The 26137-nt window shown below is 40.6% G+C and overlaps 3 protein-coding genes across 4 annotated transcripts in view; all 3 read left to right on the forward strand.

Moving 5' to 3' along the window:
* The window catches only part of LOC142665093 (olfactory receptor 2G3-like), a 27232-nt gene extending 23350 nt beyond the window's left edge, over nt 1-3882 (forward strand). The window contains exon 2 of one of the 2 annotated variants that reach the window (XM_075844637.1): nt 2377-3882. In XM_075844637.1, the coding sequence (XP_075700752.1) occupies nt 2393-3334 (942 nt within the window). In that variant the 5' untranslated portion in view covers nt 2377-2392 and the 3' untranslated portion in view covers nt 3335-3882. The remainder of the gene's footprint in view (nt 1-2376) is intronic. The other variant, XM_075844638.1, reaches the window with a different exon arrangement.
* LOC142665090 (olfactory receptor 5AR1-like) overlaps nt 1-16441 on the forward strand; it is a 22234-nt gene extending 5793 nt beyond the window's left edge. The window contains exons 2-3 of the mRNA XM_075844635.1: nt 14738-14800; nt 15410-16441. Coding sequence (XP_075700750.1) covers nt 14784-14800; nt 15410-16370 — 978 coding nt within the window. The 5' untranslated portion in view covers nt 14738-14783 and the 3' untranslated portion in view covers nt 16371-16441. The remainder of the gene's footprint in view (nt 1-14737; nt 14801-15409) is intronic.
* The window catches only part of LOC142665092 (olfactory receptor 5AR1-like), a 50458-nt gene continuing 39736 nt past the window's right edge, over nt 15416-26137 (forward strand). Inside the window, exon 1 of the mRNA XM_075844636.1 lies at nt 15416-15497. The gene's annotated coding sequence lies outside the window, so the exon portion shown is untranslated. The remainder of the gene's footprint in view (nt 15498-26137) is intronic.

Below are 26137 nucleotides of genomic sequence, written 5' to 3' on the forward strand. Positions count from 1 at the left end.
CTTCCACCACTCAAGATGGCAGGCTTAGGAGTGGGAGAGCCTATCGCAGCCTGGCCAGAAGGAGCTAGCTCCCGCCCTCTGTCTATTTATACCTGCCTTTCCTGTTCCTCCTTTGCTTGTGATTCTTCTCGTGTGGTTTCCTGGCCTTGCTGCAGCTCCTAGCTATTTGACCTTGCTTCATACTGACCCTGGCTTACTGACTACTCTCCTGCTCTGCGTTTGGTACCACGTACTCTCCTGGTTTCACTCGGCTCGTTCACCACTCTTGTTGCTCACGGTGTTGCCGTGGGCAACTGCCCCATTTCCCTTAGCTTGTGTCCCCTTGTCTGTTTGTCTGTCGTGCACGTACTGAGCGTAGGGACCGTCGCCTAGGGCGGGTCGTTGCAAGTAGGCAGGGACTGAGTGGCGGGTAGATTAGGGCTCACTTGTCTGCTTCCCTATTCCTGTCATTACACGCCCTTTCGAAACTGCGGCGGTAGTGAGTCCGTATCATCTCTGAGCCTTGCACCAGTGACAAAGACACAGTGTCTATACCAGGTCGACAGAGGTGTGACAGGACTAAATCTGATGCTGACAGAGACAGTGAAAGGATAGCGGAGGGTTACTACATCTAAACCCCACAGATCGAGTACGAGTGGACGCAACCATCCCCCGCATGATTGACCCCAAGCCTCGGAGACAGGTGCCAAAATTGGGTTCTATCCAGGCAGTGAGAACCAAAGTTTACTCTAGAGTCTTTCTTAGTTACATTGCTATTGGGGCAGGTAAAGTCTATTTTCCTGCTATTGTAACTACCAAGTATTGAGCCTCGTGACCAAGTTGTTCCTTTTCTAAGAATAAAAACTTGTGCTGTTCAACTGCAATCTGTGTTGCGACAATCCTGATGGGGATGGATCAAAACCCCCTGCACACCACTTAAGTTATCTAACACTGTCACTGACGTTTCTAACATCGGGAACCAGGGGCATTTGCCCCATGGCTTTTTCCTAGCCAGATCTCCCAGCATCAGCTATAGCCACATTGAATTGTATCTGCGTCTTCCACCTTCACCAGTACCCATGGTAGCCTATCTTCCGAGTCTAAAAACACGCCTGTGTCCAATGGACTATAGTAAAGTGTAAGGGTATGTTCACACGCAGTGTTTTCAGGCGTATTTTGGACGCCTACAAATATCTGCCCATTGAAATCAATGGGAAAAACAGCGTTTAGTTCATATGGGCCGTCTTTTTACGCCTCTGTTTTAACAAAAGACGCTCCGTAAAAAGAAGTAGCATGTCATTTCTTGAGGCGTTTTTTGGAGTTGATTTTCCATTGAACACTATGAAACATGCCTCAAAAGACGCCTGAAAAGAAGCCTTAAAAGAAGCTCCAAATTAAAAGAAGCTTCATTTTCAGCTTCAAAAACCCTTATACCGGAAGGGTATGTTCACACGCCCTATTTACGCCATTTTACGCCTGGAATTACGCCCGAAAATACGGCTCCTAAGCGTCGGCACACATCTGCCCATTCATTTGAATGGGTTTTACGATGTACTGTGAAGACGGTTTGTTTTTTTACGCCCCGGTGTCAAAAGACGGCACGTAAAAAAGACGCCCGCGTCAAAGAAGTGCATGTCACTTCTTGGGACGTAATTGGAGCTGTTTTCCATTGACTCCATAGAAAAACAGCTCTAATGACGTCCGTTATGGACGCCGCGAAAAACGCCTGCACTTGCAAAAACGTCTGAAATTCAGGAGCTGTTTTCGCCTGAAAACAGCTCCGTAATTTCAGGCGTATCGGACGCTGCCTTGTGTTCACACTCTTAACAAAAAACTTCTCAAAATACAGAGTTGTTTTCAGAGCCTCTGATTTTCAGGCGTTTTTGAAGCTGAAAATGAAGCTTCTTTTAATTTGGAGCTTCTTTTGAGGTTTCTTTTCAGTCTTCTTTTGAGGCTTTTTTTAGGCGCTTTTCATTGTGTTCAATGGAAAAATCAGCTAAAAAAGCACCTCAAGAAGTGACATGCACGCTCCGTTTTTTAAAACAGCGGTGTAAAAAGACCCCCGTATGAACTAAATGTTGTTTTTCCCATTGATTTCAATGGGCAGATGTTTGTAGGCGTTCAGCTTCAGTTTTTTCAGTCGTTTTTCGAGGTGTAAACGCCCCGAAATACGTCTGAAAACACTGGGTGTGAACATACCCTTACTGTGTAATCATGGCCATTTTCAGATGAGGAAGACGACAAGGCAACACTCAACAATACAGCAACACTCCATTATAGTCAAAGAGAGATATGAAAACAGCATAGAAAGTGTCTTAAACAATCCTAGGAGCTATGGCCTCAGTCTTCAAGGTCAACTTTTTTACCAATCGTGTGCTCCTTATTTTTTTCTTTCAGATACTGGGTAAATAATATGGAGAAGTCAAACCAAACAAGTCCAAACTGGTTCATTCTTCTTGGCTTATCCGACGTTCCTCAACTACAGCTTATATGTTTCCTTGTATTTTTGTTGATGTATCTGATCACATTTTCAGGAAATTTTTTACTAATTATTGTGGTGAGGACCAACCCAACCTTACACACACCGATGTACTTCTTCCTCTGCAATCTCTCTGTCATTGACATCTGCTTGTCCTCCACCATAGTTCCCATCCTCCTAACTAATACTTTATCCAAGGACAAAACTATTTCACTATGGGGCTGTGCTTTTCAGATGTACTTCACATTAGTATGTGGAGCAACAGAGTGTATTCTACTTTCGGTCATGGCTTTTGATAGGTTTGCAGCCATCTGTAGGCCGTTGCATTATAATCTTATTATGAACAAGAAGATTTGTGTGTTTTTAGCTTCAACATCGTGGAGCGTGGGCCTGATAAATGCCTTCATACAAGTGCCGCTCACTTTCCGATTACCTTTCTGTAGGTCTCATCGTGTCAACCATTTCTTTTGTGAAGTGCCTCCTTTCTTAAAATTGTCCTGCAAGGATCCGTGGCTTAATGAGGTAGCAATGTATATAGCAACCGGAATCATTGTTATGTGTGCTTTTGTCTTGACTTTAAGTTCATATGTTCATATAATTTCCACCATTTTGAAGATTCGCTCCTCACAAGGAAGACAGAAAGCTTTTTCCACCTGTGGCTCCCACCTCACTGTGGTCATAATCTACTATGGGACCCTCATGATTATTTATCTTCAGCCTCGATCTTACTCTCCGGAGATAGACAAGACCTTGTCTCTTCTTTATACTGTGGTCACTCCAATGTTGAATCCCATTATCTACAGCATCAGAAATAAGGAAGTTAAGAATTCTGTAGTAAATGATATAAAAAGAAAATGTAATCCCCATAAAACATGATGACGTGAGTCCAGGGGTATACATAGAAAAGAGATGGGCCCGAAAGCAAAAATCAAAATGGCCAACACATTATAGTGGCAACAATTTATCACCCAGGACCGAAGGGTCTGGTGTTTGGTGTTTTTTACCCTCTACACGCCGTATATGACCCTTGGGCTAATAACTCACCATTCTGTTTGTAAACAATGCAGTTCTTCTGGAGTGGGGTGTCCTACACAGGTTATTAGCAGCCATTAGGAAAAACAGATGGGACCAACTAGGTTTAAGATCCTATCACTAAGGACGCCACCTTGGCCTCATGGTCTAACTGGTATCTATGACCTCATGTGAGTCCATTTTCTAGAACAGTTCAGACCTTTAATAAACCAAATCAATCCTGCTTGTTGACATAATCGAAATAGAAAATGTAATTTTAGTTTCCTCCTGGATAAGCGATAAGTGATAAAACTACCAAATGAATCCAGAAGTAGAAAACATTTTTAAGACCTCCTTGAACCCTTTTGTGACCAAGGCCTTCAACGCTTGAATGTCCACAGCAAAATTTTAAAATGACACATTTTTGTTAGGGAAATTTTTTATTTTTTTACAATCCCAAAAATAAATATATAATATACTGTAAATAATAATAAATGTTTTCATACTTTACCTATTCATTGTGTGTTTGTTTTTGTTACCTCTATGGTGCATTAATATGCGACCTATCTTTTCACTGTTTAATTTTGGGTAAAAATAGAAAAGAAAAAAATATTTTTCTTATTTTTTTTCTTTTTGCAATTTAATATAACTATTAGCCCCCCCAAAAATATATTATTTATTATTTAAATATAACATTTAAATATTTTACCACAGGCGGCACAGACAGCAGACGCCCCACGTACAAGAGCATTATATGGAACTCCTGCTCTCTAATAGCTCATCGTAGAGCACCTGCTTTATGGGTGCCCCTTTATATTGGGCCTTGAAATTCATGAGCTCAATCCTTACATGACAGCGGGCCCTCTTACCTACTGGGCTGCACAGGTTGCACATATGATATATTCACCATTAAGGCTCTTTTCACATCTGCATTAAGGGTATGTGCACACACACTAATTACGTCCGTAATATACGGACGTATTTCGGCAGCAAGTACCAGACCGAACACAGTGCAGGGAGCCGGGCTCCTAGCATCATACTTATGTACGATGCTAGGAGTCCCTGCCTCGCTGCAGGACAACTGTCCCGTACTGAAAACATGATTACAGTACGGGACAGTTGTCCGGCAGCGAGGCAGGGACTCCTAGCGTCGTACATAACTATGATGCTAGGAGCCCGGCTCCCTGCACTGAGTTCGGTCCGGAGCTTGCGGCCGAAATACGTCCGTATATTACGGACGTAATTAGTGTGTGTGCACATACCCTAAGGCCTCTTTTGCTGGCAGAATCATGTTGGATCCCACTCGTTTAACGTTTAGATGCATTTAAAACATTATAAAGAAAGGACGGCCCCCCCTCTGACGTCCGATCGGCCCCCCGCAACTCGATCACGTGGTGCTGATAGTTGTCATGGCAGCCTGGGAGCCTATGAAGGTCTGCCATGTTTATGCTCCTATTAAGTCCTGCCAGAGGAGAAGTAAAAATCACGATATTCTGAAATATATTAGTATTGAAGTATATTGTGCAAGTGATTGCTGGTTCAAGTCCCCTAGGTGGACAAATAAGCAAAGTTAAATAAAGTTTTTTATACACTACCGTTCAAAAGTTTAGGGTCACTTAGAAATTTCCTTATTTTTGAAAGAAAAGCACCGTTTTTTTCAATGAAGATAACATTAAATTAATCAGAAATACACATGACTATTCTAGCTGCAAACGTCTGGTTTTTAATGCAATATCTACATAGGTGTATAGAGGCCCATTTCCAGCAACCATCACTCCAGTGTTCTAATGGTACATTGTGTTTGCTAACTGTGTTAGAAGGCTAATGGATGATTAGAAAACACTTGAAAACCCTTGTGCAATTATGTTAGCACCGCTGTAAACAGTTTTGCTGTTTAGAGGAGCTATAAAACTGACCTTCCTTTGAGCTAGTTGAGAATCTGGAGCATTACATTTATGGGTTCGATTAAACTCTCAAAATGGCTAGAAAAAGAGAGCTTTCATGTGAAACTCGACAGTCTATTCTTGTTCTTAGAAATGAAGGCTATTCCATGCGAGAAATTGTCAAGAAACTGAAGATTTCCTACAACGGTGTGTACTACTCCCTTCAGTGGACAGCACAAACAGGCTCTAACCAGAGTAGAAAGAGAAGTGGGAGGCCCCGCTGCACAACTGAGCAACAAGACAAGTACATTAGAGTCTCTAGTTTGAGAAATAGATGCCTCACAGGTCCTCAACTGGCAGCTTCATTAAATAGTACCCGCAAAACGCCAGTGTCAACGTCTACAGTGAAGAGGCGACTCCGGGATGCTGGCCTTCAGGGCAGAGTGGCAAAGAAAAAGCCATATCTGAGACTGGCTAATAAAAGGAAAAGATTAATATGGGCAAAAGAACAGAGACATTGGACAGAGGAAGATTGGAAAAAAGTGTTATGGACAGACGAATCGAAGTTTGAGGTGTGTAAAAGGGCTCAATATAATATATAAATATAATAAATATATATATATGCTCACTTACTTACTTCACACTCATCCACGTGTGTACAAGGGCTGGTATAATAGCTGGGTTTCACCTACTTGGTCGCCCACTATTGCTACCTCCTTTATAATCAGGGTCACTAGGATTATGCCTAGTTCCCCTACCTTTTCCTTATACTAACGTCTACTTGCTTTGCTTTGCTTTGCTTTGCTTCTACGGAATAGGACCGTACAATAAATACAATTGTATAGTAAATAAAGGGTAATATTTATTACTAACAATAATCACACTTACATATAAAATACACCAAACACAGAACACATTAACCGATCACCGTATAGTATCAGTATATCCCAATACATATAACACGTTAATATATATTGAGTATACTCACACTATACGTAATACAGTATAAACACGATATCCTATGTTATGCCTCCACCCACATACCTAAACATACATATGAATACAGTTACGTTAAAATACAATACAATACACGCTCACTATTTCTGCTCGCTCCCTCCTAACATAACTTTCCCTATACTCTAAGGGGTTTATAGTAGGGTTACCAGGGGCAGCAGGAGGATCAAGGGGACAGCAAGGGTTATCAAGGGGTTAACTCAGGGAGCAGGTAAGTGGTGGGAAAGGTTTAAACAGGTAACGCAAGCAAGTTACTTAGGGTGTTTAGGGGAGAAGATACTTAGCATGGGATCCAAGTTGATGAGTTGGTGTGTCTTCAGGGAGGCAGGAAAAGAGAGAGAAGACCAGGAGGGAAGTGGAGTCCTTTGGTGGAGTTGGGGAGCAGGAACAAGAGCGTGAGCTTTGGGAAAGTTTGTCCTTTTAAACCTCCCCGTGCACACCTGTGTGACCTCACAGGCTCATGCACGTGAAAGGGAGGGGCCTTGGCCACATGGAATACCATTATCTAATAGGGGGATGGGTATACACCTTTCTGGAGGGACAAATCTATATATTTCTACACTCACATGTATATAGATAGAAATATATAAAACACTTCCCTTTACAATCCCCCTGTTGTCGGGAACATGACAATGAAATTTGTGGAAGTGTTCGTTCTGTATTACCCCCTCAACCTTGTTACTGGTAATGGTCGTAGATGGAATGAAGTATACTATTGGACCTAGATACGTGACATCAGCTATCTCCTCAAGGACACTTTCCCGCCAATCCTCCGACTCTGGAGTCTAGTGTCAAAATAAAAGAAACCTCACAGTTCATAGAATGAAGTTGAAATGAAATCTCTTAGTCCATAGAACGAGGTTGAAACAAAACCTTCACAGTCCATAGAACTCAGTCTCAAGGTCGATTGAAACTCCCAGTCTCTATCCTTGATCTTCTTTCTTGGATCTTGATCTGTCTTATAAATCCTTTCCTCTTTAGCGGCGGAACGAGGTTGAAACAAAACCTTCACAGTCCATACAACTCAGTCTCAAAGTCGATTGAAACTCCCAGTCTCTATCCTTGATCTTCTTCTTTCTTGGATCTTGATCTTTCTTATAAAGCTTTTCCACTTTAGCGGCGTCAGCAGGTCTCTTAGCGGCCGATCCCATTTGAGCATGCCAACCCGTGTAAGGTTACTTGTGCTCTCACACGGTCAGCCTTGGAATGGCTTAGCCCGCCTTTCGACAACCTTTGTACGCAATCCGTTATCTTTCCAAATCTTTTCAGTATCTTGATTGAAGACAAAACAATCTTTGTGACTTGTGCCCTCACACGGTCAGCCTTGGAATGGCTTAGCCCGCCTTCCGACAACCTGTGTACGCAATCCGTTATCTTTCCAAATCTTTTCAGTATCTTGATTGAAGACGAAACAATCTTTGTGGGCCGATATCCATGTCTCTATCATGGCAGGTTAACATCCCCGAGGAGGAGATGATGTCTTAGTACCCAGGAATCTACTGTGGGGTGGAGCATCGCCTTCCATTTCCCCTCTGACATTCAATCCATCATCGTATTGACCATACCAGTTCTCAGGTTGAGGTAGCAAATACCTACCAGGGTGTGTGTGTACCTTACCTGTCCCTAAGGGTTCCTACACACTACCCACTCATACATACAAAATTTAAAATAATCAAACATACAAAAATATTCCCCCCCCCCCAAACCATAGGTATATGTACATATAGAGATTCATGCTCAACCAGCATCTCTCACTACTACTCCATAAACACGTGAAAGGTCCACATGCAAATGGGGTGACTACAGGCTGTAAATATGACCGCCTACACGTCCACACTCGCTCGCTGTGGGATGGGCACGTCCTCACTGAGTATGCCTATGTTGCGGACACACATCTACACCTGGAATGTCTATATGTACACCTTGAAAGTTTTTGTACGAATTCAGATTTACTTTACTAATACATATATATAACCACACACACACACAGACTATAAACAATTCCGGGTCGCAGGACTGTATCATTATGTCCTTAGACCTCGTCTATGGACGTATTCATGGCTTTCGGCTTGACCTCATTGTATTTGGCCAACCAGTCCTTTCATACGTCGGTACACGCAGAACAGTCCAACGTACATAATCGCCACAAGTATGAGAAGGATTATCACTGGGTGGATGAGCAAGTTAAAGAAGGAAGTGGCCTTGGGACTATATCCAAACAAGCTCTCCCACCAAGACACTTCCGCGTCTGCCTCAAGGTTGTTCACAATTCCTGTGATCCTTTTAGTGTCATGTTCCAACTGAATAGTGGCTTGGTGTTGGGAATCTTTCAGTTTCTCCACGACATGCTCTTCCTCATTGAAGTCTAGCAGGAGATTTCTTAGTTTGATGCCAAACCCAAGAGGAATCGTCTGGAGTCTCACAGGGGTGTCTGGACGGATGTCGAGCCTTTTTTCAGGGGTCACAGGAGTTCTTCCCTTCTGATCCGCCACATCAATGCCTAATACAGGATTAAGGGTACAGTATGCTCCTGGGAGGACTATGCCTCTTTCGGTGCAGTTAGTTGCGTAGATAGTATAGGAAACGTTCTGTATTTAATACCAGCACCAATATCCTTGACCCATGTATTTTAAGTTTGAAGAGGGTATTGGGTTGGCCTTCATTTCACAGGACCCCTTGGTATCCCAACACTGGTGTCTAAGCACCCGGTCGTAATTACCTTTGCAGAGGATAGCATCCTCCTTCTTCCAACATCCATCTGGGTCAAACAGATATGGATGGCTGCCCTCATAGGTTAGGATATCCGAGGGGAGCTGTGGATGAAGCACCATGTTCTGCATGACAACACCCAGGTTTGTGACACTATATCCCAGTCTTACAGTGCCTGATACGGGTGCCATAGATGAGGCGGTACACGTTAGATTCTTACACCCCTGCCACTGAACTACCCACCAGTTGGTATGATTCATTGCAAACGAAGATATCAGAGGTCTTACCCTTTGTCGGAGGTTAAATGGGTAGTGGCCGCTATACAGTGAAGACACAATATGTTTCAAGTTGCCTGAGAGTTCCCCCTGAATCTGTGTACATGCCAGAGCAAGTTGTGTTCTATCTTGCTCCTCCAGGAGACCAACAACTAACCTTCTAAACTTCTCTCGTAGAGCAGAAGATAGAGAGGTAGTGTCATCTATGTGCGCATGCTGCAAACCCTCAAGGACATGGTTTACATCAAGCTGGGTCTTAAAACCTTCGCTGGCATGTCTCCCCAGATTCCCAAGTTTACTCCTCAGGACTTCCAGATCCATAGTGTTCATAGCTCCTACTCCCAACACACCTCCTCCTAGGCCCATGGCTACCAGATCCCTTCGTTTCCTGTTACTCCAGTGTTTATTTTCCTTTCTTACCTCTTGTCCCGCCTCTACCCATCCTCTTATCATGTCAATTTGGCTCCTCACGTACTCCTCACATCTATGATCCCAGTGATCTACTCTGAAATCATCTACCGAAACCCTCCATGTGTATAGCACAAATTTGGTATCGGTGATAATTCTCCAGGGAGATGATAACTGAGGAGTAATGGGATCTGCTAATCTATGGGTAGGGACGTTACAAGAGTCAGAATGAGGTTTCACTGGCTGGAGGCCTTCTGACTCGTAAGGAATTCGTACCACCGTCACACATACTTGACCTCTTCCTTTAAAGGGGTACCATTGATCACTGTCCCCAGCCTGTAATACTAGGTTCCGGAGGGGTTTAATTTTGGAAAGATAGACCCACTGTGTAAATGTCCAGCACCCTTCGTCGACTGCTTCACAAAATGGCCATTTAAAGGAGCCATCTATATTGATGTTGCTGTGAATGCCATAATAAACATATATATAAAGAAACAGGACAAAATGGGTAAATCCTCAAGGTTGTAAGACACCTAAGAAAGGTCAGGTTTTTGAAAAATCCCACCAAACTCTGTCCTTTGAAAGAACCTAAGGACTCTGTTCAAATGAAAATCCCAAAACTGATATACCAAAAAAAAAAAATTCTTCTGGCACATGGTCGAAAAGTGAGGATGATGAACCTACACAACAACACCCAACTGACCTTAAAAAATATATTCAAGCACTGCCCACAACTGAGTGCATCCAAAAACATGTTTAAGGAATTTACACAAACCTTAAAAGAAGAATTGACCGAAATGCGAAATTATGTCAACCAAGCTTTCAATAGAATTCAGGAGGAAAGGTAGAAAAGGGAGGATCTTGCAAGGCACGGCTGCGTGGATGTTGGAAAATACTGGCGGTGGTAGACGAAATTATATGAAAAATATCTGTTTATTGTAAAACAATAGTGGCTATGCGTTTCAACGCTGTACCAGTTAGTTTTCATAAAAGCTAAAGGAAAGAATGACAATCAATATAATACCTTATAAAAAATTATATAAAAGAAATCGGGGTTGTAAAAGAATGCATGAATTATGAAAACTAGCCTTTAGCTTTTATGAAAACTAACTTGTTTTAAAATTTCTTATCACAAATGCTGTTTATGACGTCACGGTCACACTTTGACCTTTCTCCTCTTGGCGGCTTTTTTCTTCCTGTGAACTCAAATACCCGATGATATATAAGAAGCATCTTTTCTATGTAATGTTAACGGCCTGAGGAAGACGCTGGTACAGCGTTGAAACGCGTAGCCACTAATGTTTTACAATAAACAAATATTTTTCATATAATTTTGTCTACCACCGCCAGTATTTTCCAACATCCACGCAGCAGCACCTTGCAACATCCTCCCTTTTCTACCTTTCCTCCTTTATCTCATCAAGCGGTGACCGTATGGTTTACCGGTTTGGATCCCGGCAGCAGCACTTGTGGAATTTCTTACAGATCACCTTTTCTATTACATTATCCAAGTATTACCTGGGTGAGCATGGTATATTATTACCGGTAGTTTACCTAACCCGATTGACCTGCACTATGTGGCGCCGTGTTTTTTGTTTTTATTTCAATAGAATTCAGACTTTGGAGGATACCTGCTCTCAAATTATCTCACATTCTGGAAAAGTCCCTGACATTTTGCTGAGTAAACAAAGAGTACTCTACCTTCAAAAGCTCCATATTGATGACCTCGAAAACAGGTCAAGGAGGAACAACTTAAGAATATGAGGTATTTCAGAGACTGTGACAAAGAAATCCCTACCATTCTTAAAGGGGTTGTCCACCTTTGAAAAACAATTATGCAATACATTATACATATGTAATGAAGTATCTTTGTATTATACTTACCGTTTCAAAGGTGTAGATGTCTTCTACTACGGAGTAGTGTGACGTGACTCTTCCAGCATCTTAAATCTTCTCTTCCACTGTTCTTCATTCTGTACTTCCGGACGAGCTCCTCTTCCGGTCTTCTGCGCAAACGGTGCGTCATCTGTCACGTCCCTGTCGTGGTCTCTTTTGATCTACGTCTTCGTGAACTTGCGCCTGCGCTTTTCACCATTTTTTTTACAATCACGCATGCGCAGTTAAAATAAAACGTATTGCACCTGTGCATTAAAAATTGATTTAATGATCAGCGCTAAAGAAAAAAATAACAGCAGAGGTAAATTTTTCTTCCATACCGGTAAAAAAGTTTTATCATATTAAAAGTTTACTTCCGATTGAAACAGTAAAATAAATTATCCCAAATTTTATCATACACAAATGAGACTATATCTTAGTAACAGAAGCCATAAAACTTTATGAGTCAGACGTTACGAGTTCACACTCTACTAACCTCATATTGAAGTCCTTATACTCCAACATTCAACCGAAAAAATCCATATCGGTTATTCATCAACTTATCATCTCTGATTCGGAAGCTCCTTCTTTCATATTGAAGTGGGAAAAAGAACTTTACAAAAAATTTTCAAACAATTCGACTAAAAATATTTTTAGAAACACACACTTTTTCCAGCTCGGTAAGACTGCAAGAAGTCAACTATAAGGTGATTTCTAGGTGGTATAAAACCCTGGAAATACTAGAATTGATCCCAGTTATTCCCCTTCTTGTTGGCGTTGCAATAAAGAAATAGGAAATGTATATCTGGTTTCATTGTGAACGCATCCGGGTTTCCTGGATGAAAATTCTAAATATTATATGCGAAATCCTAAAAAGTAAAATTGGGCTGACTGTAGATTTAGTTCTTCTTAATTTACACACCTCAGATAAAGTTATGAATCAAAATTCTTTCATTCCATTTTTGCTAAATGCAGCAAAAGTCAATGTAGCTAAGAATTGGAAGGAGACAGATACACCTCCTATTTCAGAATTGAAGAAATAAATGAATGCAATTCACTCTTTTGAAAAAACCAAATGGTCAATAGACCAAAATATTGATAGATATCATAAAACCTGGGATATTTGGTAACATTTCGAAGATCTTTCGGCTTTAGACACAGATTGAAAATGTACTTAAATAAATCTCCTCTCCTTCAGATTCTTTAAAGAGGCTCTGTCACCAGATTTTGCAACCCCTATCTGCTATTGCAGCAGATAGGCGCTGCAATGTAGATTACAGTAACGTTTTTATTTTTAAAAAACGAGCATTTTTGGCGAAGTTATGACCATTTTTGTATTTATGCAAATGAGGCTCGCAAAAGTACAACTGGGCGTGTTGAAAAGTAAAAGTACAACTGGGCGTGTATTATGTGCGTACATCGGGGCGTTTTTACTACTTTTACTAGCTGGGCGTTGTGTATAGAAGTATCATCCACTTCTCTTCAGAACGCCCAGCTTCTGGCAGATCACGCTGTGACGTCACTTCCCCAGGTCCTGCATCGTGTCAAACGAGCGAGGACACATCGGCACCAGAGGCTACAGATGATTCTGCAGCAGCATCGGCGTTTGCAGGTAAGTCGATGTAGTTACTTACCTGCAAACGCCGATGCTGCTGCAGAATCAACTGTAGCCTCTGGTGCCGATGTGTCCTCGCTCGTCTGACACGATGCAGGACCTGGGGAAGTGACGTCACAGCGTGATCTGCCAGAAGCTTGGCATTCTGAAGAGAAGTGGATGATACTTCTCGTCAGAACGCCCAGCTAGTAAAAGTAGTAAAAACGCCCCGATGTACGCACATAATACACGCCCAGTTGTACTTTTACTTTTCAACACGCCCAGTTGTACTTTTGCAAGCCTCATTTGCATAAATACAAAAATGGTCATAACTTGGCCAAAAATACTCGTTTTTTTAAAATAAAAACGTTACTGTAATCTACATTGCAGCGCCTATCTGCTGCAATAGCAGATAGGGGTTGCAAAATCTGGTGACAGAGCCTCTTTAACTCAGAGCCCTTAGATTGCTTGCCCACGACGTACCTGAGCTAACATAATACGTCTGTTTATTGTACGATCCATTTTGCAATCATCAGCAGAGACTACTTGTTATATTGCTTTTGATGTCATGTTTTACCCCCTCCACCCTTATTCTCTCTCTTCCTTTCTGTACCCCTCATTCCCCTCCATTCCCTTTTGTTTTTGTGAAAATCAAAACAAAGAATTTACAAAAAAATATAATAAATGATATGTATAAGTTTATATCGTCAGAGTATTCATTAAAAGTTTTCTATTCCTGACACTGAGAAACAAATATAACCCCCAGTAGAGACTAATGAATAACAAGGGAGTTTTAGAATTACTTTCGACTCTGATGTCCTACAATACATTTGGGATCAATAAAAATATATAAGAATGATTTCTCAGCCTGAGCTTTCTTTATGGGCAATGCCATTTCCATCATGTCCACATATACATGTGCTAGAGGGTACAAAAAAAATCCAAATAAATACTTTATTAAACCAAAAATAATTGGCAACAAGTTACTGGAAACACGATTGTGTTGAGGTAAGTGTATTGCAAATTTATATATAAAGGTTAGAAATCACTAAAGGAAACATAAAGAAATCCATCAAATACAACAAAAAGACTGAAGTAACTGATAGCAGCAATAATATCTGTGTAGAATTTTTGACAATATTAATATTTTTGAAATGTGCATACGGTTTTACTTATATTGTGGCTTCACATATTCCTAATAGGGGATTTCTGATGGAAAACTTTATGACATATCCATTAAATATACTAAAAAGTCTGTTCAGTAATGGTTCAATGGAAATGATAAATAAAGGGCAAAGAAAAAAGAAGGGCAAGAAGTGATTGGATCAAATAGATCTCTAGTTAATAAACCGGTACTAGTAGGTATAGGTAACTTGACAGGGATAGGGTGAGTGGTCCCTGTTTTTTCCTAGAACACCCTATAAGTTTCAGATCCTATTATCATATCATTGTTAGTACATTAAGTATCTATTGATAATTCTATTTATTTATTTATGTTATTCCCATATAGCCTATAAGAAGGCTCCTCTAGGCCGAGAAAAACAATGACTGATTAAATGGGAATAGAGGAAAGGTGAGAATCACGACTCATAATCATTGCAAGAGAATTGCTCTGTAGGACGGTTACTTTGGGTGTGTTTTTCTGCTTAGACACATATTATGTGTCTCCAACTGACAGATAAAGCTGCTCTTATTTTGATATTTAAGTGATACTATGTTGCTAGATGGTACTGTATGTAATTTACGTCCAGCTTTTCTAACACCAGGCACCAGGGGCATTTGCCCCATGGCTTTTGCCCAGCCAGAACTCCCAGCATCAGCTATAGCCACATTCAATTGTATCTGCTTCTTCCACCTTTACCAGTACCCCATTGTACCCGAGGTATCTTCAGGGTGTAACAATGTCCTCAGGGCCTCTGTCCAATGGGTTATAATAGAGAGTGACTATGTATACATGGCCACTTCTCAGATGAGGAAGAGGACAAGACACTCCATTTTTTCCATATTTAGTTTTTTTGCAGGGAAGTGGTGACATGCAATTAAATACGCAAATATAAGCATATATACAGTTACACTACATTATAGTCTACGGGAGATATGGAAACAGCATAGAAAGTGTCTTAAACAATCCTTCAAAGTCAACTTTTTTACCAATCGTGAGCTTCTTATTTTTTTTTTTCAGATGCTGGGTAAATTATATGGAGAAGTCAAACCAAACAAGTTCAAACTGGTTCATTCTTCTTGGCTTCTCCGACGATCCTCAACTACAGGTTATATATTTCCTTGTATTCTTGGTGATGTATCTGATCACAATTTCAGGAAATGTTTTACTAATAATTGCGGTGCGGACCAACCCAACCTTACACACACCGATGTACTTCTTCCTCTGCAATCTCTCTGTCATTGACATCTGCTTCTCCTCCACCATAGTTCCCATCCTCCTAACTAATACTTTATCCAAGGACAAAACTATTTCGCTATTGGGCTGTGCTTCTCAGATGTTCTTCATATTACTATTTGGTTCAACAGAGTGTATTCTACTTTCGGTCATGGCTTTTGATAGGTTTGCAGCCATCTGTAGGCCGTTGCATTATAATCTTATTATCAACAAGAAGGTTTGTGTTTTTTTAGCTTCAACATCATGGAGCGTGGGCCTAATAAATGCCTTCATACAAGTGCCGCTTACTTTCCGATTACCTTTCTGCAGGTCTCATCATGTCAACCATTTTTTCTGTGAAGTGCCTCCTTTCTTAAAATTGTCCTGCAAGGATCCGTGGCTTAATGAGTTATCAATGTATATAGCAGCCGGAATCATTGCCATGGGTGCTTTCCTCTTGACTTTAGGTTCATATGTTCATATTATTTACAACATTTTGAAGATTCGCTCCTCACAAGGAAGACAGAAAGCTTTTTCCACATGTGGCTCCCACCTCACTGTGGTCATCCTCTACTATGGGACCATCCTGATTATTTATCTTCAGCCTCGATCTTCTTACTCTCCGGAAACAGACAAGACCATGTCTGTTCTTTATGCTGTCGTCACTCCAATGTTGAATCCTATTATCTACAGCATCAGAAATAAGGATGTTAAGAATTCTGTAATAAATAATATAAAAAGAAAATGCAATCTCCATAAAACATGATGACATGAGTCCAGGGGTATACATAGAAAAGAGAGGGGCCCTAAAGCAAAAATCAAAATGGCCAACCCATTATAGTGGCAACAATTTACCACCCAGGTCCTACACAGGTTATTGGCACCCATTAGGAAAAAGTGATGTGACCAACTAGAGTTAAGACCCCATCACTAAGGGCGCCACCTCGGCCTCATGGTCTACCTCTATGGTATCTATGACCTCATGTGAATCCATTTTCTAGACCTGTTCAGACCCCAATAAACCAAATCAGTTCTGCTTGTTGACATAATCGAAATAGAAAATTACATTTTAGTTTCCTCCTGGATAAGCGATAAAACAACCAAATTAATCCAGAAGTAGAATTCATTTTTAAGACCTCCTTGAACTCTTCCCTTTTGTGACCAAGGCCTTAAAAGCTTGAATGTCCACAGCAAAATTTTAGAATGACACATTTTTTTAGGGAAATGTTTTATTTTATTTTTACAATCCCAAAAATCTATAATATAATATAAATAATAATGTGTTTTATCATACTTTGCCTTTATTTATTTTTTTGCCTGTATTGTGCCTTAATATGCGACCTGTCTTTTAACTGTTTAATTTTGGGCAAATATAGAAAAGAAAAAAAATGTTCCTTACGTTTTTTTTTCCTTTTGCAATTTAATATAACTATTAACCTTCCAATTAATAGTTTGCCTGCAGCGCCACCACAGGAGAATTTTAGCATTACACACATTCATATAATTGGGTTGTCTGTGTAAGGCTAGCCCCACACATCAGCTAGCTGTCGGCCAAACGCCCATTTGGCCAACAGCTATTCCTTCCAATCTTCCCATACACATTCTTGCTTAGCTCGGTCAAGCATGCATGTGTTCTCAATGGGGTGAGGCGGAGTAAGCCACTGCCAGACACCTCTGGCAGTAGTTTATCTCCCCTAAGAACGAAAGGTATGTTGAAATTCAACGGCCCAATCCTTCTTTGCTCCGACATCTGCCATCGAGAATCGGAAGGCCTCCCATACACATTAGACGGTCAGCCATTCCTGACAAAATCGGAAGGTTCGGCCAACGTAATTCTAATGTGTATGGCCACCTTAATGCTGGACAGGACAGATGTTATTTGTACCGATCTCCACTCTGGCCTAGAGATGAGTATCCTGAACAGAGCTCCCCCACTTTTAACTGATAATTCCCGAATACAGTATATGAAAATAAATTTTGTAAATAAGACAACCCATTTATGTAATCACAAAGGTTCAAGTTAACTTTAATCCCTTCAGGACTGAGCCTGTTTTGGCCTTGTGGACGCAGCCGATTTTTTCAAATCTGACGTGTCACTTTATGTGGTAAAAACTTGAGAATGCTTACCTATCCAAGCGATTTTGAGATTGTTGTCTTGTGACATATTGTACTTTATGTTAGTGGAAAAATTTGATCAATAAATTCATTATTTATTTGTGAAAAATACCAACATTTAGAGAAAATGTGTAAAAATTAGCATTTTTCTAAATGTAAATGTATCCGCTTGTAAGACAAATAGCAATACCACACAAAATAGTTACTAATTAACATTTCCCATATGTCTACTTTATGTTGGCATCGTGTTTTGAATGTCCTTTTATTTTTCTAGGACGTTACAAGGCTTAGAACTTTAGCAGCAATTTCTCACATTTTCAAGAAAATTTCCAAAACCTATTTTTATAGCAACCTGTCCAGTTGTGAAGTGGCTTTATGGGTCTTATATATTAGAAACCACCATAAGTCACCCCATTTAAAAAAAAACTGCTTTTTCAAAACAGCATTTAGAAAGTTTCTTAACCCTTAAGGTGTTTCACAGGAATTAAAACTGATTACATTTGGCATCAGAAAAATCCCATTGAATCTAATGGGATGTTAATGGAAGAGTTTAGAACGGAATAATGTAGTAAAAAAGATCAGTGTGAAAGGGCCGTATACAGAAAGACAAAGACCAGGATTTCCTAATAGTAGAAGAAGATGGCATTGTACATCAGTGGAACAGCATTTTCCAAGGTTTCGACACATAGGTAGATTATATTAGGATTAGATTATAGGCCAGAAATACACAGGCCCCATATTTAATATTGTTTGCTATTACCTATTAAAAAGGTTGTCTGTTCTTTTTTCCCAGAACAGCGCCACTCTTGTCATTAGCCGTGTCTCGTACTCACTTAAATGGGTTTGAGCTGTAATATCAGACATAGACAAGAGTGGCGCTGTTTCTGGACGAATAAAAAATAGGCCCTTTTTTTCTAATCTCAGGGACAACTAGTGACTTATATTTATGTTGTCCACATATTCTTTATTATATTTATTATTGCAATGTAAATAAAGGATTAAGAAAATCCGTTTTATGATACAGTATCAAAGGACGAGTATAATTTCCTACTCGGCCAGAAGTTTCAAAAACTACAAAGTAGAAATCTGGCATAGTAATAGTTACAATATTTGTCTGCACATTGGGGACTGCAAGTTAATACATTGGATTGACATATACTTATGAACCTGTAGTAGGTGCATGCATATATATATATATATATATATATATATATATATATATATATATACAGTGAAGGAAATAAGTATTTGAATCCCTTGCTGATTTTGTAAGTTTGCCCACTGTCAAAGACATGAACAGTCTAGAATTTTTAGGCTAGGTTCATTTTACCAGTGAGAGAAAAAAACAGAAAATCACATAGTCTAAATTATATATATTTATTTGCATTGTGCACAGACAAATAAGTATTTGATCCCCTACCAATCATTAAGAGTTCAGCCTCCTCCAGACCAGTTACACGCTCCAAATCAACTTGGTGCCTGCATTAAAGACAGCGGTCTTACATGGTCACCTGTATAAAAGACTCCTGTCCACAGACTCAATTAATCAGTCTGACTCTAACCTCTACAACAGTGGTTCTTAACCTGGGTTCGATCGAACCCCAAGGGTTCGGTGAGTCAGTCTCAGGGGTTCGGCGGAGGTCAAGACACATATCCGACTCATATGATTCGTGATGACACGCCCTGCTTGGCCATCATTGGCTGCAGGTGATCACGCTACATCGCTTGGCCTATCTGTGCTGCAGGGAATTTGGTACGCTCAGTAGTTGACTTGTGACTGTCGTGATGGTACGTCGTGTGATTTCTTTCTTAAAATTTTAATCCCTTCATACTAACTATGTCAAGCACAAAAAGAAAGTGGTCGGACGAATATGTACAATATGGATTCAGATGTATAACGGAAGGTGATGGGAGTCAGCGTCCTAACTGCATGATTTCCAATGCCAAGTTGAGCAATTCTAGTCTAGCACCGGCAAAACTAAGAGAACACTTCCTTAAAGGTAATGTGTTGCCAGAAAAACATGTTTGTTTTTTTTTAATTAAACATTTAGTGTGTAGGTGATTAAACATTGTTCAAATGTTTTTTATTTTTTTCACGAGTCAGGAAATATTATAAATTAATTCTAATTTATAATATTTCCCATTGCTGGTCACTAGATGGAGCTATTCCCAAAATTGCAGCATTGCAAAATTGGGTAAAAAGCCCTCGCTCTAGTGAGCTCTCAGCATCCCCCCCCCTCCTTTATCCTGGCTAGTGCCGGGATAAACGAGGGGTTTGAACGGTCTAACCTCCTACACTGTGTGTCGCCATTTTTTGAGCTAACACACAGTGTAGAAGGTTTACATACAGTAGTAAACGTACACAAACACGAACATACATAGAAATCTCTTACCTGCTCCTGCCGCCGCGGCTCCGTCCGCTCCGTCTGCTGCCGCTGGTCCAAGTGCACAAGTCCGGAAGCCGCGACCGGAAGTAGTAATCTTACTGTCCGGCCGCGACTTCCGGTCCACAGGAAAATGGCGCCGGACGGCGCGCATTTCAAATTGGACTGTGTGGGAGCGGCGCATGCGCAGTTCCCACACAGACGGCGTACATGTTAGTGGATGGAACGGGCCCCGTTCGCAGTCCCTATGGGACTGTGGCTGCCGTATTCCATGTCTGTGGAAAAAAAAATGGCAGCCCCCATAGGGAAGAAAAAGTGTAAAAATAAGAAAAAGTTAAACACAAACACACAAATAAATATAAACGTTTTTAATAAAGCACTAACATCTTTAACATATTAAAAAAAATATTGTGATGACACTGTTCCTTTAAGCTGCATGGAGATGGAAAATACAAGAATACAACACTCGCTGAATTCAAGGTGAAGAGAGCCAGAGTCGATGAAAAGGCTACTCTGCCTGTTCTTGGCTTCGTACCCATCAACAAACCGATCCTCACAGCATCGTACGAAGTTGCTTACCTGATCGCAAAGCAGGGCAAACCACACACCATTGGTGAAACACTCATAAAACCATGGCGATGATGGCGAATATGATGCTGGGAAAAGAGGCTGAAGTTAAGTTATCCCAAATTCCTCTTTCAAATGACACCATCAGCGACAGAATAGAGGACATGAGCAAAGACATCTTGATTCAAGTAGTTGCATATCTGATTTCAAGCCCGGAAAAAATTCAGCCTTCAACCTGGCGAGACCACAGACATTTCCAATCTAAGCCAGCTTGCTGTATTTGTCCGCTATGTGAAAGACGACGTGATAAAGGAAGATTTTTTATTTTGTAAGCCTCTTACAATAACAACTAAGGCAGCCGAAACTTGTGGATGACTTTTTCGAAGACAACAATCTTTCGTGGGATATGGTTTCTGCAGTTTGTTCGGACGGAGCTCCAGTCATGCTGGGAAGAAAGTTTGGTTTTGGTGCGCTAGTGAAAGCCGATGCACCATACATCATTGTTACGCATTGTATTCTGCACAGGCATGCGTTGGCAACAAAAACCTTGCCTCCAAAACTGGCTGAAGTATTAAAAATTGTAGTGGAATGCGTGAGCTATGTGCGAAATAGTGCTCTGAGGCACCGCATCTTCAGTGAGCTGTGTAAAGAAATGGGCTCTGAATTCGAGGTACTTCTGTACTAATCTAACGTTCGGTGGTAATCCCGGGGACAGGTGCTGAATCGTGTTTTTGCCGTGCGTGTGGAATTAGCCCTGTTTTTGCAAGAGCACCAACATTGTCATGCAGATTGCTTCAAAAATTCTGAGTTCATTCTCATTTTAGCGTACATGGCTGATATCTTCGCAGCTCTCAATCATCTCAATCAACAGATGCAGGGCGGTGGAGTCAACATCATCGAAGCGGAAGAAAACCTGAAGGCTTTTCAAAAAAAAAGCTACCGTTATGGAAACGACGAACAGAGAATGATAACTTTGCAAACTTTCCCCTGCTGGACGACTGTGTAAGTAAGATCTAAGATGTATCTGGAATCAGAGACATTTCTGTACCTGCGGAACTGAAGCAACCAATAGCCACGCACTTAGATGAGCTTGCAAAGTCTCTCGACGGATACTTCCCTACAAGAGAGTCATATCCAGCATGGGTGAACAACAACGCTCTCAACGTTTTGTCAACAAATGGTAACGTGCCCTGTTATTGCTAAGAAAGCTCTGGAGATTTTCATACCGTTTGTTACAACATATCTTTGCGAGCAATCCTTTTCGAGGATGCTGGACTTAAAAACGAAGAAAAGGAGCAGACTTTGTTTTTGCGAAAATGACATGAGAGTGGCACTTGCCAAGGTGAAGCCGTGCATTTCTGAACTGGTCTCTGAATGGCAGCAGCAGAAGTCACACTGATTTGCAGTAAATATTCATTATTATGTTTTTGTGTGAAAATCATGTTTTGATGGTTTTGGTCTTTGAACACAGTGATGTTGATGCACGGTTCATTTTGTGCACCAGTAAAATATAAACCTATGTTTTGAATTTGAAAAAATCATATTTTATTTTTCCAATTAAGAAGGGTTCGGCAAAAGCGCATATGAAACTGGTGGGGTTCAGTACCTCCAATAAGGTTAAGAACCACTGCTCTACAACATGGGCAAGACCAAAGAGCTTTCTAGGGATGTCAGGGACAACATCATAGACCTGCACAAGGCTGGAATGGGCTACAAAACCATAAGTAGGACGCTGGGTGAGAAGGAGACAACTGTTGGTGCAATAGTAAGAAAATGGAAGACATACAAAATGACTGTCAATCGACATCGATCTGGGGCTCCATGCAAAATCTCACCTCGTGGGGTATCCTTGATCCTGAGGAAGGTGAGAGCTCAGCCGAAAACTACACGGGGGGAACTTGTTAATGATCTCAAGGCAGCTGGGACCACAGTCACCAAGAAAACCATTGGTAACACATTACGCCGTAATGGATTAAAATCCTGCAGTGCCCGCAAGGTCCCCCTGCTCAAGAAGGCACATGTACAGGCCCGTCTGAAGTTTGCAAATGAACATCTGGATGATTCTGAGAGTGATTGGGAGAAGGTGCTGTGGTCAGATGAGACTAAAATTGTGCTCTTTGGCATTAACTCAACTCGCCGTGTTTGGAGAAAGAGAAATGCTGCCTATGACCCAAAGAACATCGTCCCCACTGTCAAGCATGGAGGTGGAAACATTATGTTTTGGGGGTGTTTCTCTGCTAAGGGCACAGGACTACTTCACCGCATCAATGGGAGAATGGATGGAGTCATGTACCATCAAATCCTGAGTGACAACCTCCTTCCCTCCACCAGGACATTAAAAATGGCTCGTGGCTGGGTCTTCCAGCATGACAATGACCCGAAGCATACAGCCAAGGCAACAAAGGAGTGGCTCAAAAAGAAGCACATTAAGGTCATGGAGTGGCCTAGCCAGTTTCCAGACCTTAATCCCATCGAAAACTTATGGAGGGAGCTGAAGATCCGAGTTGCCAAGCGACAGCCTCGAAATCTTAATGATTTAGAGATGATCTGCAAAGAGGAATGGGCCAAAATTCCATCTAACATGTGTGCAAACCTCATCATCAACTACAAAAAACGTCTGACTGCTGTGCTTGCCAACAAGAGTTTTGCCACCAAGTATTAAGTCTTGTTTGCCAAAGGGATCAAATACGTATTTCTCTGTGCACAATGCAAATAAATATATATAATTTTGACAATGTGATTTTCTGTTTTTATTTTATATAATCTATCTCTCACTGGTAAAATGAACCTAGCCTAAAAATTCTAGACTGTTCATGTCTTTGACAGTGGGCAAACTTACAAAATCAGCAAGGGATCAAATACTTATTTCCTTCACTGTAGATAGATAGATAGATAGATAGATAGATAGATAGATAGATAGATAGATAGATAGATAGATAGATAGATAGATAGATCATATTGAGACTTCATTGTTATTAATGTTTAAGTTTACTTAAGTTGACATGTGTATACCGGTGTAAATTTAAGAAGTACACAGCCACATAATTATAGAGGGCAAACATTCTTTATTGACTTACATGATGTATGGAAAGATTGATCACTTGTATAAGGTAAGGAAAAGTAGTAAATTAGATGCACTGTTAGGGAACTATGTTCTCATGTTGCTATGTGGCACTTATTCCCAAATAGGTTTGTATAGCAAGAAATAGGGGTTGTAGGATATGACTAGTATGTAGGATGTGGCTAGTATGTAGGATGTGACTAGTATGTAGGATGTGACTAGTATGTAGGATGTGACTAGTAAGTGGGATGCGACTAGTATGTAGGATGTAACTAGTATGTGGGATGTGACTAGTATGTGGGATGTGACTAGTATTTAGGATGTGACTAGTATGTAGGATGTGACTAGTATGTAGGATGTGACTAGTATTTGGGATGTGACTAGTATGTAGGATGTGACTAGTATTTAGGATGTGACTAGTATGTAGGATATGACTAGTATGTAGGATGTGACTAGTATGTAGGATGTGACTAGTATGTAAGATGTGACTAGTATGTGGGATGTGACTAGTATGTGGGATGTGACTAGTATGTAGGATATGACTAGTATGTAGGATGTGACTAGTATGTAGGATGTGACTAGTATGTAGGATGTGACTAGTATGAAGGATGTGACTAGTATGTAGGATATGACTAGTATGTAGGATGTGACTAGTATGTAGGATGTGACGAGTGTGTAGGATGTGACTAGTGTGTAGGATATGACTAGTATGTAGGATTTGACTAGTATGTAGGATGTGACTAGTATGTAGGATGTGACTAGTATGTAGGATGTGACTAGTATGTGGGATGTGACTAGTATGTGGGATGTGACTAGTATGTAGGATGTGACTAGTATGTGGGATGTGACTAGTATGTGGGATATGACTAGTATGTAGGATATGACTAGTATGTAGGATGTGACTAGTGCGTAGGATATGACTAGTGTGTAGGATATGACTAGTATGTAGGATTTGACTAGTATGTAGGATGTGACTAGTATGTAGGATGTGACTAGTATGTAAGATGTGACTAGTATGTGGGATGTGACTAGTATGTGGGATGTGACTAGTATGTAGGATATGACTAGTATGTAGGATGTGACTAGTATGTAGGATGTGACTAGAATGTAGGATGTGACTAGTATGTAGGATGTGACTAGTATGTAGGATGTGACTAGTATGTAGGATATGACTAGTATGTAGGATGTGACTAGTATGTAGGATGTGACTAGTGTGTAGGATGTGACTAGTGCGTAGGATATGACTAGTGTGTAGGATATGACTAGTATGTAGGATTTGACTAGTATGTAGGATGTGACTAGTATGTAGGATGTGACTAGTATGTAGGATGTGACTAGTATGTGGGATGTGACTAGTATGTGGGATGTCACTAGTATGTAGGATGTGACTAGTATGTAGGATGTGACTAGTATGTGGGATATGACTAGTATGTAGGATATGACTAGTATGTAGGATGTGACTAGTATGTAGGATGTGACTAGTGTGTAGGATATGACTAGTATGTAGGATATGACTAGTTTGTAGGATTTGACTAGTATGTAGGATATGACTAGTATGTAGGATGTGACTAGTATGTAGGATGTGAATAGTAAGTGGGATGTGACTAGTATGTGGGATGTGACTAGTATGTAGGATGTGTCTAGTATGTAGGATGTGACTAGTATGTAGGATGTGACTAGTATGTAAGATGTGACTAGTATGTGGGATGTGACTAGTATGTGGGATGTGACTAGTATGTAGGATATGACTAGTATGTAGGATGTGACTAGTATGTAGGATGTGACTAGTATGTAGGATGTGACTAGTATGTAGGATGTGACTAGTAAGTGGGATGCGACTAGTATGTAGGATGTAACTAGTATGTGGGATGTGACTAGTATGTGGGATGTGACTAGTATTTAGGATGTGACTAGTATGTAGGATGTGACTAGTATGTAGGATGTGACTAGTATTTGGGATGTGACTAGTATGTAGGATGTGACTAGTATGTAGGATGTGACTAGTATGTAGGATGTGACTAGTATGTAAGATGTGACTAGTATGTGGGATGTGACTAGTATGTGGGATGTGACTAGTATGTAGGATATGACTAGTATGTAGGATGTGACTAGTATGTAGGATGTGACTAGTATGTAGGATGTGACTAGTATGTAGGATATGACTAGTATGTAGGATGTGACTAGTATGTAGGATGTGACTAGTATGTAGGATGTGACGAGTGTGTAGGATGTGACTAGTGTGTAGGATATGACTAGTGTGTAGGATATGACTAGTATGTAGGATTTGACTAGTATGTAGGATGTGACTAGTATGTAGGATGTGACTAGTATGTAGGATGTGACTAGTATGTGGGATGTGACTAGTATGTGGGATGTGACTAGTATGTAGGATGTGACTAGTATGTA

This window comes from Rhinoderma darwinii, chromosome 12 (genome assembly GCF_050947455.1).
Source record: "Rhinoderma darwinii isolate aRhiDar2 chromosome 12, aRhiDar2.hap1, whole genome shotgun sequence".
NCBI classification, from domain to species: domain Eukaryota; kingdom Metazoa; phylum Chordata; class Amphibia; order Anura; family Rhinodermatidae; genus Rhinoderma; species Rhinoderma darwinii.